Source organism: Planococcus citri, chromosome 5 (genome assembly GCF_950023065.1).
Source record: "Planococcus citri chromosome 5, ihPlaCitr1.1, whole genome shotgun sequence".
NCBI classification, from domain to species: domain Eukaryota; kingdom Metazoa; phylum Arthropoda; class Insecta; order Hemiptera; family Pseudococcidae; genus Planococcus; species Planococcus citri.
In genome coordinates, this window is record NC_088681.1 from 7,990,974 (window position 1) to 8,008,841 (window position 17,868).

General features: G+C 33.7%; 1 protein-coding gene across 1 annotated transcript; it reads left to right on the forward strand.

Moving 5' to 3' along the window:
- The first annotated feature begins 16,771 nt into the window (after nucleotides 1-16,771).
- Nucleotides 16,772-17,802, forward strand: LOC135846977 (uncharacterized). The gene is made up of 3 exons (XM_065366357.1): nucleotides 16,772-17,127; nucleotides 17,222-17,320; nucleotides 17,576-17,802. The coding sequence occupies exons 1-3, from the start codon at nucleotides 17,031-17,033 to the stop codon at nucleotides 17,686-17,688; spliced, it is 309 nt and encodes a 102-aa protein (XP_065222429.1). The 5' UTR covers nucleotides 16,772-17,030; the 3' UTR covers nucleotides 17,689-17,802.
- The last annotated feature ends 66 nt before the right edge of the window (nucleotides 17,803-17,868 follow it).

Sequence of the window (17,868 nt, forward strand, 5' to 3'; positions counted from 1 at the left end):
TCACTTGTTGTCTCACTTGTACCTTCCTCACATTTTTCCCTTCCTTCATTTTCCCCATTTTTTCTCTCATTATTTGGGTTTTCATCACATTTTTCATTTTCACCATTCTCAATCTTCTTTACCTTAGGTGATTGTTTAATTTTTCCTAGTTTTTCATCATTTTGGGGCTTCGTTTCATCAATTGGTTCAAGATTTTCACTTCTGTTATCATTTTTGACATTTTTCTCATTATTTTCAGTTTTCAACTTTTTTGTTTGTTGGCGAGTTGTAACATTTATAATCGTACGTGACAGAGTGTCAGGAACAATATTTTGAGCCCCTTTTATATACTTAATTTCAAAATCATAATCGCTCAATTTTTCAACCATTCTAGCGAGTCGGGCATTTGGCTGTTTTGCATTGCGAAAATGCGTTAATGCTACATGGTCGGTTAGTACAGTAAAACGTTGACCATATAGGTATTCCCGAAAATGTGTTACAGCCTCGACTAATGCAGTTAACTCGAGGTCATACACACAATATGTGCTTTGGCGTGGTAACAATTTTTTTGAAAAGAATGCTATCGGATGTTTCTCATTATCTTCGTTGATTTGGCTCAATACAGCCCCTACGGCAATGCTTGAACCATCAATCTCAAGAAATGTTTTTCGACCTTCTTTATAGATTGCAAGTACTGGTTCAACAGTCAATAACTTTTTTAATTTTTCAAAGCAATTGTTTAGAGTGTCATTCCATGTAACTGGGTTATTTTCCTTGGGATTACCTTTTGTCTCATTTGTTAGGGGTGCTGCGATGTTTGCGTAATTTTTTATAAATTTCCTGTAATAGCCTGTGAGGCCAAGAAAACTGCGCACTTTTTTAACGTTTTTTGGGATTGGAAATTTTTTAATTTTTTCGATATTTTTCTCAAGGGTATATATATTTTTTCCGTCAATTTTATGACCTAATAGTTTTGTTTCATTGAACATAAATTTGCATTTTTTTGTTTTTAGTTTTAAGTTTAGGATTGATAATCGTTCCAAAATTAGTTTTAAATTTTCTAGTGCTTCTTCAAATTGACATAGTTAGGCCTGGACGCCTCGGTTAGAGGGAGAGGAGGAATTATTTGTTTTCCTATGCTAGTGAGTTTTAGAAATATCACCTTAGGGGGTGAATATTTCCCTATTTTGCCTGGATAGCTCAAGACTCTCTATCTAACCAATAACCTGACTTAACTACGCAAAAATCTATGTAATGAACGTTGAAATGAATAAAACCTACATTACAATTTAAAGAATTTATTATAACGTATTTATACATAGGACTTCGGTTCTACCAATCGGTAGCCTACATCTACTACGATCCGTCATAAGGAAGTAAAATGCATAATTTATAACTAGTACCGAGTGCACTTAATTAATTTCCTCGTAGCATTCTTCCTATTTAGGGAATGCTCACGAGTAGAAAAATAAGAAACCTATACACAAAATACACGATGAAGTCATGCAAAACACCATTGATAAAATATTAGGTAGGCATGGAATTCTCCGATTCCACATACCTACCTATTACAATAATTAGTAATAAGCCAATTACCTTGATGATAAATGCGCTTTAACATTTACCTGAAAACTGTCCACATTGACCATCTCTATCATGGGTCCTACTAATACTAAGGACGACGATGGCACCTTAACTAGACGAGATTTCACATAACACTTCGCATAATTTACAGGTGACCGGTTACACCTCAAACTACCGAAAAGAACTCCAATACAATTGATCATCGGATCAATTGATTGTCTAAATCAAATTAAATAAATTTCACACGCGAGGTGTTAACAAATAAAAACTTATTACTAAATGACGAAGAACCATCTTACTGCAGGAAACGGAACTAAGTGGAGAGAATGCCGCGGACTACTTGTATATATAGTTTTTTAAGATAGTCACGTGACCAAAGGCTAAGATCTTTGTCGGCATTTTTCCCTATTTTAAATAATAAGCTCGCGGCGCGAGCTCGATATAAAGACCTAACTTGTCATCGTAAATCTGTCATTTAATTGATGACAAATTGCTAACTATTTAGAGTATTTTACCCTTCGTAAATAACACGTTCCCAAACTTATCAGTTTAAGGGGTTCACAAAATCATCCCCCTTTAGGCGATGGAGGCAGTATGCCCTATATCAAAATGTTTTGCCAAAAGTACAGATGTCGTCCATGTACGCAACGACTTTTTCGTACATAATATCTGAAAACGTTTTATAAATCGCCTTGCTGAAGGCTGCTGGAGAAACTTTCAGGCCTTGCGGTAAGACATTGAACTCGAAAAGTTCATTTTCAAATATTATTGCAGTGATATACTTGTCCTCTTCGCAAATTGGGATCTGGAAAAATCCCTGATTTGTGTCGAGGGTGGTAAACCATTTATTACCCTGGAGTGCCATAAAAATGTTGTCGGTTCTGGAGACCGCATTTCTATCATTTGAGATTTTTTCATTTAATTTAATAAAGTTGCACAAAAATCGAAAATTACAGTCATCTTTTTGTTTTAAGAAACAAGGTGTTGCGTATGGTGAATAACTTCGGCGTAAAATTTTTGCTTCGAGTAATTTCTCAATCAACTTTTTCATTTCTCTTCTTTCGTAGGGTGACAGTTTATATCCGCGCGATGCGACAGGGGTATTATCTAGTAACGTAATTTTGTACGGTTCAATGTTTGCAACACCAACACTGAGCGGATCTGAAGTGAAGAGGTGAAGGTGTTTTTTCAATACACCTTTAACTTTTTTCAATTTATCAATTGGAAGGTTTGGATTAACGATTAATTCAACTCCCTCTTTATCGGTTAATTTTTCATTTGTTTCTTCATACTGGATTTTGCTTGAATTGTTGATTATTGCTTTTTCATCAAAATTTTTTATTTTGCAAATTCGTTGATTTTTGTAAATTTTTTGAATTCTGTTTGTGTGATTTTTTAGTTTTAGTGTGACCAAATTGTTACAATTATTTATTTGTTGGACTGTTACTCCAGTTTTTCATCCAAAATATTCCAAATTTTCAATTTCAGTTTTCCCTGTGAATTTATTTGAAACATCTATCGTAATATCTTTTGATTTTTTTGCTTTTATGTAACAATTTTCATTCAAAGTGACGAAGTCGTAGCATGCGTTGATATTCTGTAAATTCCCATAAACATTTATTTTTGTTTTTACTAAATTATCCCCTTTTCCGAATTCCAAAATATCGTTACGCAAATCTATTATCGACTCTTCCTTTTTCAAAAAATCTAATCCCAATAATAAATCCGATGCTAAACCCCTAACAACTTCAGCTTCAAAGTTGAAGTTTTTCCCTAAATAAGAGAAATTTCCTATCGTTTTCCCTGTTATCATACACGGTTCTCCACACATACCGCCTGCTCGCATTGTCGTATCATTTATTTGTAAATAATTCAGCACAAATTTCTCATTTATACATGTAATAAATGATCCGGTGTCAATTATCGCGTTCAGTTTTTTGTTTGCTATCTTTAACATAATCAGGATTTTGAGTGAAGGGGTACCAGTTGTATTGACAATCTGATAGTCGGAGGTTTCAGAGGAAGGGTTATTTTTTATTATTTTATTTACAATATTAACAATTTCAGAAAAATTTTCCTGTCCTACCTCTTCCCCATCTCCGTTTGTTGCCGTGAAAACGGTACCCCTATCTAATTGTTTTTTTGCGTTTCTGATGATTTTTCATCATTCCTGTTTTTTGAGTTATTGATTTGCAGATTACTTTCAGTGTTTTGTGGTCCTTCACCATTATAGTTACCCTGATTATTTCGGAAACCTCTTCTATTTCCTGGATTACCATTACCTTGAACATTTTGACCCAAATTACCATCGTTTCCATTTTTATACCAACAATTGTTCACAAAGTGACCAAATTTTCCGCAAAAATTGCATTTTGGGGCGGAATTATTTCCTTGCGCATTTTGACCTGGATTTCCACCATTTCCATTTTTATACCAACAATTATTCGCGTAGTGGCCAAATTTTCCACAAAAATAGCATTTTGGCATGGAATTATTATTTTGAAAATTTTGACCCGAATTTCCATTAATGTTGTACCCAAAATTTCCAAAATTTTGATTTCCTGGAGCTTGAAAATTTTGATTATTGTTTTGATTGTTATACCAGCAGTTACGTCTAATGTGACCCGTTTTTCCACATCCAAAACATTGGGGTCGATTTTCTGAATTTTGGTTTCTATTGTTATTTTGGTTATTATTAAAATTGTTGAAGTTCCTATTATTTTGTCGTGGTCTGAAATTATTTTGCGGTTGATTTTGTACAGCAAAAATGTTCTTTGGTTCTTCTTGATTTTCCTTTGCAATTTTGTCGAGAGTAGCTTTTGTATCTTTGTCATTTATTTGGTCACGAATGTACAGGGTTTCCTCATAGTTCGCAATGTTCTGCCTCAATTTTTGTTCTGTTGTATTGTCAAATAAACCAATTTTTTCAACGAGAGTCGCGGATAACGTTTTTTTAATTTTTTTACATAGTCGTTCCTCACTAATATTAGGTTCGATTTTTTTCAGCAATTTTTTCACTGTTTCGATGTGGCTATCAATGTCATCACCACTCTGATAACGCAATTTTTTTATTTTATTTTTTATCTGTTGCACGTTTGGAGTATAACGAGTAGTTAGAAATATTTTCATCAAATCATATGTATTTTGAGTGGTTTTTGAGTGATGAAATAAATCAAGTGCGTCATCTTTAAGATAGAATTCGAGCCATGTCATTTTGACCTTGTCCTCCTCCCATTTATAATAAGTCGCAATCGCTTCAAATTGTTTGAAAAACCGAGTAATATCTTCATGTTTGTTACCTGAAAAAGATGGGGTTGGTGGTGCGGGTAGTTTTGGGTTCGTCATATCTCTTCTATGGTTCTCAAGAAAGTTCAAAAATTTAGTTAATATTTGGATGCGAGCCAAACGTATTTCTTTTTCTCGTTCTTTGCTTTCGTTAATGTCAAGGTCAAGTAAGTTGTCGTTTTGTTCGTCTTCTTCTTGTTCCAAAAGGAGAGCTGCTCTTTCTGTATCTGAATTTTTTTCAAAAATATCCCAATAATTCCCTTGTTTATATTTTTGTTTTTTCTCACTCAAATAATCCGAAATTTGTTTGTAAAATTCTGCGTTTTCCCCTGACTTTAAGTATTTTTTTATAAATTTTCTCTAATTTCAAGTTTTCTTTTGAAAAAAGAACAACAATATCACGAACACGTTTTCGTAAATTTTCAACGTTATTTTCAGTCTTAAATTGATATGCCTTCAATAACTCAACTAACTCAGTTTTTTGTAACCCATAAATCCACGAAGTGGAGGGGTTTTTTTCGGTCATAAATAACTCAATTTACGTATTTCAATTAAAGGACACTGATTCAAAGTTGGGAAACAATAAATAACGAAAATGTGAATAAGTTTGAAATTTTGGGACGAAATAAATCGCGAAGTAAATACCATTAAATTTGGTACAAAATAAGTCTCGAAAACGTAAATAAAATTTGAAATTTGGGACCAAAATGAATTTCAAAATTGTAAATAAAATAAAAATTTGGGACAAAAATCAGTAAATAGTAAAGTTACACATGAATACAGAATTTTCCAATCTACTTTCTCTCAAAATTCACGAATTCGATGATGTACGTAAAATCATTCTACCTGGATTGAATGTTGACCAGGCATCTTGAGTTTTCACAGGAAAAATGGACCCTTTGATCTGGAATGGATTGAACAACTAGATAACGACTTCTGTATAAATTGGACCCTTTGATTCGATCTGGACTGGATTGAACAACTAGATAACAACTTCTGTATAAATTGGACCCTTTGATTCAGGACAGGATTCAACGTAGTTGGGCGCCAAGTTGTAAGGGGGGATCTGGACCTTTGAACCAATGATCTTTGAATTTAACCGATTACCAATCTCCAAACAATCTTCGAAACGAAATTAATCACCAATCTTCAGACAATTCTTTGAAATGCAACAGTCAACCAAACTTCCCTCGAATAGCAAATGACAACTATCTCCTTAAATATTCAGAGGATCTCGAACCGTTTTTTGAGGATGATAATAACCAAAATTGATCCAGTGATCTGTTGGATTGACTCGTAGATAATCACAATTTGACTCGTAGATAATCACAATTTGATTCGTAGATAATCACAATTTGATTCTGTGTTGATTTACCATATAATTCGATCAATAAAATTTACCTTTTGAACTTTTTCTCAAAACAACAATATTAAGTAGCACAATTCAAGTCTCAAGTTCTCCTCGGAAAAACGAAATTAACACAGTCCGAGCTTTGATTTTACGTTTTTTTAATTCAATTTGAGCATAATAATCTACGAAAAATTTAATACAAAAAGATCCAACGAAAATTAACACAATAGCTCTTATCAACGAGATATGGAAAGATTATTCGCGTATTTTTAATTCGATGTTGTTAATCAGGCCGAAAAGTGAATAATAATCCACAGTGGTTTTTATTTCTATTGCCAAATACAATTCCCTTCCATATTTTCGATAAAATACCGTTAAATCACGCGATGCGAGCTCCAGTTTTGTTTTGTTGCCTCAGCAATTTCAAAAAAATTTTTTCCTTACATAAACTAATTTTGTCTAATTATTGCCAAAGTCGATAACGGTATTTTTTCTGTAAATTCTCTTCGTAACAGTACCTACTAGTTTGTAAGGTGTCTATGGCTTTTTCCAGTACTAGCAGTACCTTACAATGACCTTGTTTATTTGTAATGCATTTGTTAATGCGCAGTTATCAGGATCTTCAATCTTTAATTTTACATAAGAATCATTAAAAAATCATCAAATATTTAAATTTAGGAGAATAATTTATTAGGAATACGAGTACAGTACATAATGGGTCATTCCATGCCAAATCGGCGGATTTTTGCACGAGGGGTCTTCGATTTTTTTCAAAATCAGATCATTTGTAGAGGTCATCAAATGATGACGAATTACGCAAACCGGACATTTTTTCGATTTTTTTTGACGGAGCTGTGGCGCTTCAAAGTTCTCCAAAATGGCCGAAAATGGAAAATTTCAGTTGCAAATTGCTCCGGTTGTACGTGGTATAGAATTTTGAACTTTTTTTCAAATTGTAGTACTTTGAGAGGGTAATCGACGAGTGATGTCAAAATCAGTGTTGCCACTTTCAAAAACCTAAAAAAATCGATTTTAAAACTTATAATTTAAATATAACCACGATCTCGGCGAGTAAAAATTCTGAAAAAATTCTCAGTTTTAGTCCTTTTTACGTAGAATAACATATCAAAAAATTAAACTGGCATCTTTCTTCATTTTCGAGAAAAAAAAATTACAAGTTTTACAATTGCTGCAAAAGTACCATCCGAAACCTAAAAAATGAAAATTTTTGCATTTTTGAAATATTTTACCAATGTGTAGACGATAATGTGAAAAAAATCCCCCTCCTCCCATTTGTCAACGAATTGACATTTTTCGTGCTATAAATTTTTATTTCAAGAGTGAAATTAATGCATTTTTCGTCAATTTGTCGACAAATTGGGGGGAGGGGGATTTTTTTCACATTATCGTCTACACATTGGTAAAATATTTCAAAAATGCAAAAATTTTCATTTTTTAGGTTTCGGATGGTACTTTTGCAGCAATTGTAAAACTTGTAATTTTTTTTTCTCGAAAATGAAGAAAGATGCCAGTTTAATTTTTTGATATGTTATTCTACGTAAAAAGGACTAAAACTGAGAATTTTTTCAGAATTTTTACTCGCCGAGATCGTGGTTATATTTAAATTATAAGTTTTAAAATCGATTTTTTTAGGTTTTTGAAAGTGGCAACACTGATTTTGACATCACTCGTCGATTACCCTCTCAAAGTACTACAATTTGAAAAAAAGTTCAAAATTCTATACCACGTACAACCGGAGCAATTTGCAACTGAAATTTTCCATTTTCGGCCATTTTGGAGAACTTTGAAGCGCCACAGCTCCGTCAAAAAAAATCGAAAAAATGTCCGGTTTGCGTCATTCGTCATCGTTTGATGACCTCTACAAATGATCTGATTTTGAAAAAAATCGAAGACCCCTCGTGCAAAAATCCGCCGATTTGGCATGGAATGACCCAATATATGTATTATGGATTTGTAGGTGATGATTATGTGTTCAAAAAGATTGGTTAGTACTCTTACATAATAATTACTTGGGGGCTCCGCCCCCTGACCCCACATTCGTTCTGGGCGGCAAACCCCCCTTCGCTCTCCCTTTTCTCTCTCAGAACTTGCTTTTTCAAGGTTGCTCCCAAGTCCCTTTCCTTACAACTATTATTAAGCAAAATGAGTAATTAAAAAAAGAAATACTCTGCTGAGAAGTATACGTATAAGTTTGTTTTTTTGTTTACTATTATTTTGATGATAAATAAAATGCTTAGCAAATTGGAAATATTCGGCTGAGAAATAGTGCCGGCGTTAGCACTGTCGCATATGTCGCAAAGTGCGACACAGCAGATTTCTGGTGTGTCGCATTGCGACATACCAGAAATCTGTCGCCACATAGGAGAAAATTTGAAAAATTGAAAAAAAATGTCAATTTGGTAGCAAAATTGTTAATTTGCCGACAGAATCACCGATCTATCCTTAAAATTCTCATTTTTTTCAAAAGCTTTTGCCCTCGCTTCGCTCGGGCTAAATTAATATGTTCTATTTCTCAAATTCTTCATAGTTGTGCTTGGAAAGTATTTTTATTTAGACTTTTAAAAATGTCAGTAGTGGAAAACAGACTTTTCACATCAAAATTACAGCTGTTTTGCTTCTTGAAACTTCAAGTTTTTGATAGCTTTAGCCCTCACTTCGCTCGGGCCAATGTTGTTCTATTTTTCAAAACACATATTTGCCAAAGGTTTTGCCCTCGCTTCGGTCTGGAATTCAAGATACTGATTTCAAAAATTTTTAAAATACGAGTATGAAAACCAAATAGAAAAATTCTACAAATAGGAACTCAGAATACTCAAAGCACATGAAAAATGCAAATTTATCATTTTTTCTGAACAGATTCATTAACTTTTCAAATTTTTTCAACACAGCACGTTCAAATTTTGATTATTGCTGGCAAAATTACGACTTTTTGTCGGAAAAATAACGTGATACACCCCCCCCCCCCCGGGTATGTTAAATTGTTCACAAAAAGCGAATAAAGAAATGGCGAATTGAAAATTTTTCAAATTTGAACAACCCTCCTCCTTCTTTTCACACATGAAAAACTGGCACACCCTACTGGAAGGTCCAGTTACGCCTATGGGGGGGGGGTCTTGGCTACGCTTCTCATATGTGATTTTTTTGCGACACACCAGAAAAATTTACTTCGCCGGCTCTGAGAAATTAAAGTTCAAAGTTATGATTGTTCAAATTTTTTAGGTTCAAACTAAAAAATTTTGAATTATAATAATGACATGTCTTAAGGAAGAATTTTGAAAAAAAAATTAGCAAAATCGGTCCATTTTTCAAAAATTTGGAGGAGGGGGCCTGAAAATTGGTTTTTGGGGCATATCCCCGCCCCCTATGCAACAAAATTGGTTCAAATTGTGGAATTCAGTTCAAAATGCAATTTGTTGGAAGAAAACGTGTTTCCAACATTTTTTTATGTTGATTTTAGGCCCCTTTTCCCCAAACTTGGGGCCTTTGAAATCAAAATTTGTCTTTCGTTATATGTATTTTTCGTATTAAGTACTCGCCGAGGGCTTTTTATTAAAAAAAACCAGGGCTTCAAACCCGAACGTTTTCGGGTACGGGTATCGGGTACGGGTACAGATTTATTTCTCAGAGAATCGGGTACAGGTATCGGGTACGGGTATAAAGATTTTTAACGTTCGGGTACGGGTTCGGGTATTTTAGGTGAAATACCCGAACTGTACCCGATCTATCGGGTATTTGCGGGTATTTGGGTTCAAAATAGTCTCTATCAGGTTCGGGTACAGGTTCGGGTATTCCTCATATCATTTTTCGGGTACGGGTACGGGCTCGGGTACAGAAATTGTTGGATTTTTGTTCGGGTATTTGGGTATTCGGGTACGGGTACGGGTTTGAAGCCCTGAAAAAAACATGAGATTCCTAGGTATAATTGGGGCTGGATGAGAGCTTGGTGAACTTTTTTTACTCGTAGCTTTATACTATAGATTAGGAGGTACGATACTCCTAATACTTGAACTTTTGAATCAATTTTGCGAAATTTAGACAGCTTTTTAGACTGTACGAACCGTTCGAAGAGGGGAGGGGGTTCTGATAGAGGCGCAAAATCCATCAAAATTTTTTCAAGAACTGTTTAAAAATCTATTTTTTACCAAGAACTGACAAAAAACTCTATTTTTTGCTAGAATTGTCGAACGCTTGAAATTTTGTGCCACAAATTGCTAAAAATTTTCACTTTTGTGTCAAAAAATGCTCATTTTTGTGCCAAAAATTGTTTACTTCTTTGCTGAAAATTGCAAGCTTTTGTGCAAAAAATTGATTATATTTGTGCTGAAAAAAAAATGTTCACTTTTGTGTCAAAAATTGTTTACTTTTGTGCTAAAAATTGCTCGCTTTTGTGCCGATAATTGCTCACTTTTGTGCTAAAGATTCCTCCCTTTTGTGCCAATAATTGAGGAGCTGAGAATCAAAACTCACATTTGCCACCATAAACGATTTTGAGAAAAACGCGAAAAACTGAGTTAGTAGTGTCGCCAGTTGAAAAAACTTATAATACCAAAATGAATCATTAGATAGCGCTACTAGCACACGATTCCGTGTGTTGGCTGATTTTCACCTAGCTCCCTTCTGCTTTAATATCCAGACAAAGAATGGCAAATGTGAGTTTTGACTCCAAGGTTTGCGATCAAATTTTTTTTCACTGTTTTAATTACGACGATAGGGAAAAGTTTGATAACAAGCTGAATTTTGGTAGACGGGGGTTTTTTGATACGCTGAACACGAATTTGTGGTGTCCAGGTGAATCCGGTGTACGCTTCCCCCTTTTTTGTGGACCTTTAGCCCCCAAATTTGTTTTTTTGCGTTCAAGTCCGAAAATATGCAATTTTATGCAAAATTTATGTTTTTCGGGTCGCAGAATACGAATTTGACAATATTTTTTTTGTAGGCGTGGGGGATGAGGGGGCGAGGGGGCGAGAAATTCAAAATTTGACTATAATGATGTGTGATATGTCGAAATGTATGTTTTTGAGGGTGTAGATCACGAATTTGACAATATTTTTTTCGTAGGAGTCAATGGTGGGGGCTGAGGGGTGAAAATGGTTAAAAATTCAAAATTTGACTATAATGATGTGTGATATGTCGAAATGTATGTTTTCGTGATTGTGGATCACGAATTTGACAATATTTTTTTCGTAAGGGTTGATGGTGGGGGATGAAGAGGGTGAAAATTTCAAAATTTGACCATAATGATGTGTGATATGTCGAAATGTATGTTTTTAAAGGTGTAGATCACGAATTTGACAATATTTTTTTCGTAGGGGTTAATGGTGGGGGATGAAGGGGGTGAAAAATTCAAAATTTGACCATAATGATGTGTGATATGTCAAAATGTATGTTTTTGAAGGTGTAGAAAAGGTGAAGGGTGGGGGATGGAGAATTTTCTATTGGAGAGCCGTCAAAGTCCCTGGACTCGTCGCTTGGCTCGTACGGCTAGCTGACGAGAATACAACGCAGTGTTGCCGACACGATGCAGTGTTACCATGTGGGCACGCCCTAAACATACCACGTACGGCATAGTAGTATATCACACAACGTCATGGGGAATGACGTTTTTTCCTTCGTCATGGAATTTATACTTTTTTGACCAAGCCGGAGAAATTTTCACCTAGAAATCCTTAAAATTCGTGGTATATTCTCAATTTAAAAATTATTTGAATTACTGAAACACATTTCTTAATTTTGTAGGTGATCAGTTCTCTCAAAAAAGACCAGTTTTGATTCGAAATTTGCAGAAAAGTCCCACATTTTCAAATGGCTCTCCCCCCTCCCCTGAGAGATATGAATTGGGCACAACACTATCAATGAAGTCTCAAGTGTATATATTAACCATTCCAACCAAAAAAAAATTCTCAAAAAAATTTTTTTTTGGCGAGGAAACATACTGCAAAATTGTGTAAAATTGATAGAACTACCCAACAACTAAAATCGAGTAAATTGATGAAAATTACTCACTTTCAGTTGAATTATTCATACTTCGTACATTTCGACGTATCACACATCATTATAGTCAAATTTTGAATTGTTCACCGTTTTCACCCCCTTCATCCCCCACAATTCACCCCTACGAAAAAAATATTGTCAAATTCGTGATCTACACCTTTAAAAACATACATTTCGACATATCACACATCATTATGGTCAAATTTTGAAATTTTCACCCTCTTCATCCCCCACCATCAACCCTTACGAAAAAAATATTGTCAAATTCGTGATCCACAATCACGAAAACATACATTTCGACATATCACACATCATTATAGTCAAATTTTGAATTTTTAACCATTTTCACCCCTCAGCCCCCACCATTGACTCCTACGAAAAAAATATTGTCAAATTCGTGATCTACACCCTCAAAAACATACATTTCGACATATCACACATCATTATAGTCAAATTTTGAATTTCTCGCCCCCTCGCCCCCTCATCCCCCACGCCTACAAAAAAAATATTGTCAAATTCGTATTCTGCGACCCGAAAAACATAAATTTTGCATAAAATTGCATATTTTCGGACTTGAACGCAAAAAAACAAATTTGGGGGCTAAAGGTCCACAAAAAAGGGGGAAGCGTACACCGGATTCACCTGGACACCACAAATTCGTGTTCAGCGTATCAAAAAACCCCCGTCTACCAAAATTCAGCTTGTTATCAAACTTTTCTCTATGGAATTTTGCAAAGAAAACTAAGTTTTGATTCTAACCCTTGGTTTTGAAAGTGAATTTCACACCAAAATGACTTTGATCCAAAAAAACCGAATATGTCACATTATAGAGTGTAAAACGGTATATCCAAATCTGCCATAAAACGGTATTTTTAGTGTGCGTAGCTCACTATTGGTTTCGCTTTGAGAAATGAAATTTCATTATACATGAATGTTCTCTTAAACTATCCAACCGTTTTTTGTACCTATTGGACACCATTTGAGAATCATTAAGGCGGAGGGAATAGATTATTTTTCATTCAATTCGGATGGGTAATTGCTGAGTAATTGCAATTTTAGTTCATTATTTTAATGCATTAAATCCTAAAAAAGGGAAAAGGGGACTTGCAAAACACCTGCCGCTCATTGTACCCTGCTATACCCCCAGTCTATTCCATCTCCGCTTTTCAAATCAGCTGTCTCATTGTACCCTGTTACACCCCTCATCTGTTAGCTGTAAGTTCCAAGTGGGAGTGGTTTGGTGGGGCGTTTACCCAACAAATATATTCTTTTAATGCCCTAACCCACCATGTGAACTCGTAGTCGAATGGTTAGGGCATGTAGGTAGGAATAGGAATTGTAGGGTCCCAGGTTCGAATCCCCATCAGGTAGGTAGGTATAGGTGACGGATTTTTCGTTGGAAATATTGGATAGGTAAATGCTGTGGAGTGAGTACATGATGCTGGTGCAAAAAAAAAACGAATTTTGAACCCTGTAGCCCCCTCATTTTGATTTATAAAAACAAAGTTATGAAATATGATGATATTATTTTGCTAAATGAATTTTCATTTCACTTATTCAAATACTTTTTACTATACCTATAGCGCCGTAAGTACAGTAAAAATTACCTTGAGATGAGTAATTTTTACTTTTTATGATATAAAAATTACTTTAAAATGAGTAATTTTTACACAACTTGGTTAATGTAATTTTTATTATCATGCTTTAGTAAAAATTATTAAAACAAAATGATTTTTACTAATGTTATAGCAAAATTTATTAAAATGATGATTTTTACTATAAGATTACAGTAAAAATTATTATTGTAACTGAACAGTTGAAAATTGCTGATTTTCAAAACAAATTTTATCATACTTATATTATGTATTTTTGTATGGGATCTGGTTATTGTGCTAAATATGTAGTCAACATTTTTTGTAAAAATTACCCATATTTTTTTCGTGTTATTTAGAGGCAATGCGAATTCTTAACATATTTTATATGATTTAATAATTTTAGAATCAAAGGCAAATTCTGAAAATTGGTTTGAAATTTTATAAATTTGAAGACAATGGAAATTCTAAAAAAATATGAAAATTTGTCATTTAGAGACACTGAGAATTCCAAAAATTGATTAAAAGTTCTATAAGTTGTAGATAATGTGAACTTGAAAATGATATGAATAATTGAAGAGCTCTATTCCAAAGTGGGTTAAGTCATTTTTTCCTCCAAAAAATGCGTTTTAAAGTTTTTGATACTGAAATTTGTTCTGTTTCCAAAGGTGGTGCACCTTTCCTTTCTTTGGACATAGAACAATCACTTGTAGAAAAATTTACTTTGAAAAATCCATCCCACTTTGGAATAGAGCTCTTCAATTATTGTATGTAATATACCTATATGAAGATAATGAGAATTCTGAAAAATTAGAGGCATGCACTACTTAGCTATGTAATAGCGGTTATAGCTGTAGAAAAGGCAGCTAGCTACGCACACTTTGCAGCTAAGCAAAGCTTAGCTGTCTAGTTTTTTTTTTGGCAAATGTGAGTTTTGACTTTTGATTCTCAGCTCCTCAATTGCTTTCTTTTGTTCAAAAAATTGATCATATTAGTGCCAATAATTACTCACTTTTGTGCCAATAATTGCTCACTTTTGTGACAAAAATTGCTCATTTTTGTGCTAAAAATTCCTCGCTTTGTTTGCTTTTGTGCCAAAAAATGTTTCCATTTGTGCCAAAAATTGTTTACTTTGTGACGAAAATTGTTTACTTTTGTGCCAAAAATTGTTTATTTTTGTGCCAAAAATTGTTTACTTTTGCGCCAAAAATTGTGCCAAAAATCGATTATTTTTGTACTGAAAATTGCTCGCTCTTGTGCCAATAATTGCTCCCTTTTGTGCCAATAATTGCTCACTTTTTGTGCAAAAATTCATCATATCTGTGCCAATAATTGCTCACTTTTGTGCCAAAAACTGTTTATTTTTGTGCCAAAAGTTGTTTACTTCTGTGCCAAAAAATGTTGTAATTAAAAAAAAATTCAAATTAAGTGTAATTTTTTTTATTCATTGAAATGTTCTAATTCACTCACAACTTTTTTGGCTAATTTTTTAAGCTCGCTCGATTGAAATTAACGAGATTGACGTGATCAGCGATATTTAAGTAGTGATAATCGACTATTCGTACACCCAATTTGGCTTTATTCATTCGGCTAAAAAGCTCAATTATGATGACAACAAATTTTGAGTGAATGATGCAGCGCTTCAGGTGGCAAAAAATGGAACTTCTTTTGTTATCGTCAAAAAGTAGTTGTAAAATACACATTATTCTATATCGCAAAATCGGGATTACGAAAGAACTTCTCATTTTCACCACCTGAAGCGCTGCATCATGAATTTTGAACTTTCGAATCAATTTTGCGAGCGTTTAAAGAGCTTTTTAGACTGTACGAACCATCCGTAGTGGGGGGTTTTTACATGCGGAGAATCCGTTTCCGGCGTTGGTTCTGCCAAAAAGCTCAAAGTTCCTTGGAAAATGAAGCTTTTTTCCAAAAAAGTTGAATTTTCAGGTATAAAAAAGCTCGATCGATCGAAATAAACGAGCTTGACGTTATCAGCGATGCTGAATTAGTGATAATCGACTATTCGTACACCCTATCTAGTGTTTTAAGATCGGAACTTTAAATTTCGTGTAGAACTGTTAAAACTTCTAAAAATTGTATTTCTATGCCGAAAATTTTTTTCGATGGTTTCTTCTTTTGCAGACTATAAATCGTTCATTCGCTTCATGTTGAATAACGTATGTACATATTTGAATTATTGAATTGATTGTTTTTCAATCGATAATGACCGAGGCCCAATTACAAGGCCAAACCACTTAATTTTTTTTCTGTTTTCTTGCTTCAATATTTAATCAATAGAATAACCAAATACGTAATATACGTACCACTTACTTACCTGCGAAGATATTTCCTTTATAATTCAGATCATTCTATTAAAGTACTAAATAAGTATTGAATTTTGACAGAAATCGATTCTAATTCGTTTCAACAATGCATATTACACGTATATAAACACTTGTAATTTTCCTTTTTGAAAATTTCTCAGTAGGTATCCATAAATTGAGAATTTTTTTTATTTTTCTCACAAACCTCTCGATGGGGTTTCCCTAAACCTTGCTTTTAATCACGTTGTTTTTCTCCCAACTACCTTATTTCTAAATACGGTGTCATAAAAATTACTTCATTATCTCTGTAATAACAAAGTAGGTATACCTACCTACCTTCTTACTTGAGCACACCCACCTTCGAAAACAAAAACAATTCTTGGAACTGAACATCCTAAATTGAAGAAGAAAATCAAAGTCGACAGAACTCTAAACTCAAATAAATATCATAAAGCGATTAAATAACACGTTGGACGATATTTTCACCTATAGAAGTAGCGTAGAAAGTAATTTTTCGCTATACTTTTTTACAGTTTAATTGATTTATTAAATCGTACACATCTTTCTAAGTAGGTAAGTTTTTTCAAAACCATGATAGGTACGGTATACTTACAAGGAACCTATTGCGTGAAAAATAAACACCTGACTCACTCAAGTACGTAAGTACTTATCTGTGCGTATTTCCCTAAAATTTAATTTCAAAACATATAAACAACGAACGACTCATTCGTATTGACAATTTTATAAAACCGAGGTTATTAATTCAGACATCATCATTTTTTCCCTGTCGCTTTTCGAAGATCAATACAGGTAATAATTCACGTTACAACTTTGTCAAAAAAAAAATTCAACCGACTGAATATTATTGTTCATTAGTTCGATACAAACTTTTTAATTTATAAAATGAAATTGTTGAATTTTGTCCTAATCTTGATGGTTTGCTTCACATTGACATTCTCGCGAAATCAGATCAGAAGTAAACGTACAATAGACAAATTGCGTAAGTACATAATTAAGTATTGGAATTAATTAAAATAAGTGCCTACCTATTGAAGGAAAATTTTGGAAACTGAAATACTTACCTATTTATGTAGTTGGCTACTCGAATTGCTGGCAAAAACAATGCCCACCTTGGAAATGTCAAGACGATTCTGCTGTGATTCATGGATATTGCTGTCATTGTCCAGGATCTGGTAATTACACATCTTCACCTACTCATTACGATACCTACCCTTTCTCAAATTTTCAACCTCCCATCTTCAGAATTTCCAAAAAAACATAAAGGGGAAGAGACTTTCACGAGTGGGTTGGAATGAAAAAATGATGATTTGACCATATTTTTAGCGCGAAATTTTCCGGAGATATTTTCACTTTGATATTCAGCATTGTTTTTTCTATTTTAAAAACACGAGAGGAGTATTTTGTTAAAAACATGCTTATTATTTCAGAATACGATAACGTTCCTGTTCCATGTTATCCGGATTTGAAATGTCCAATATCACCAGAGCCACTTTGCTCGGATTATAATTTCATGATGGATTGTTGCTGCACAGGACCTTGATAATGTTTCAGAAAATTTTTACGTAAGTTTTTATCCTAATAAATCTAATCAATTCCAAAATTGTGAATTTTATATAATAACTAAGGTACCTAATAAATCTCAAATTACGTTATATTCGAGCATGTTTCATTCAATTTTAAATTTTCAGTAAATAAGGTCAATTATTTTTATTCATTTCTT

Coding starts and splice junctions, on each gene's coding strand:
- LOC135846977 (XM_065366357.1), top strand. CDS start 17,031: ATGAAATTGTTGAATTTTGTCCTAATCTTGATGGTTTGCTTCACATTG. Junction 17,128..17,221: donor ACGTACAATAGACAAATTGC/GTAAGTACATAA, acceptor CTATTTATGTAG/TTGGCTACTCGAATTGCTGG. Junction 17,321..17,575: donor CTGTCATTGTCCAGGATCTG/GTAATTACACAT, acceptor TTATTATTTCAG/AATACGATAACGTTCCTGTT.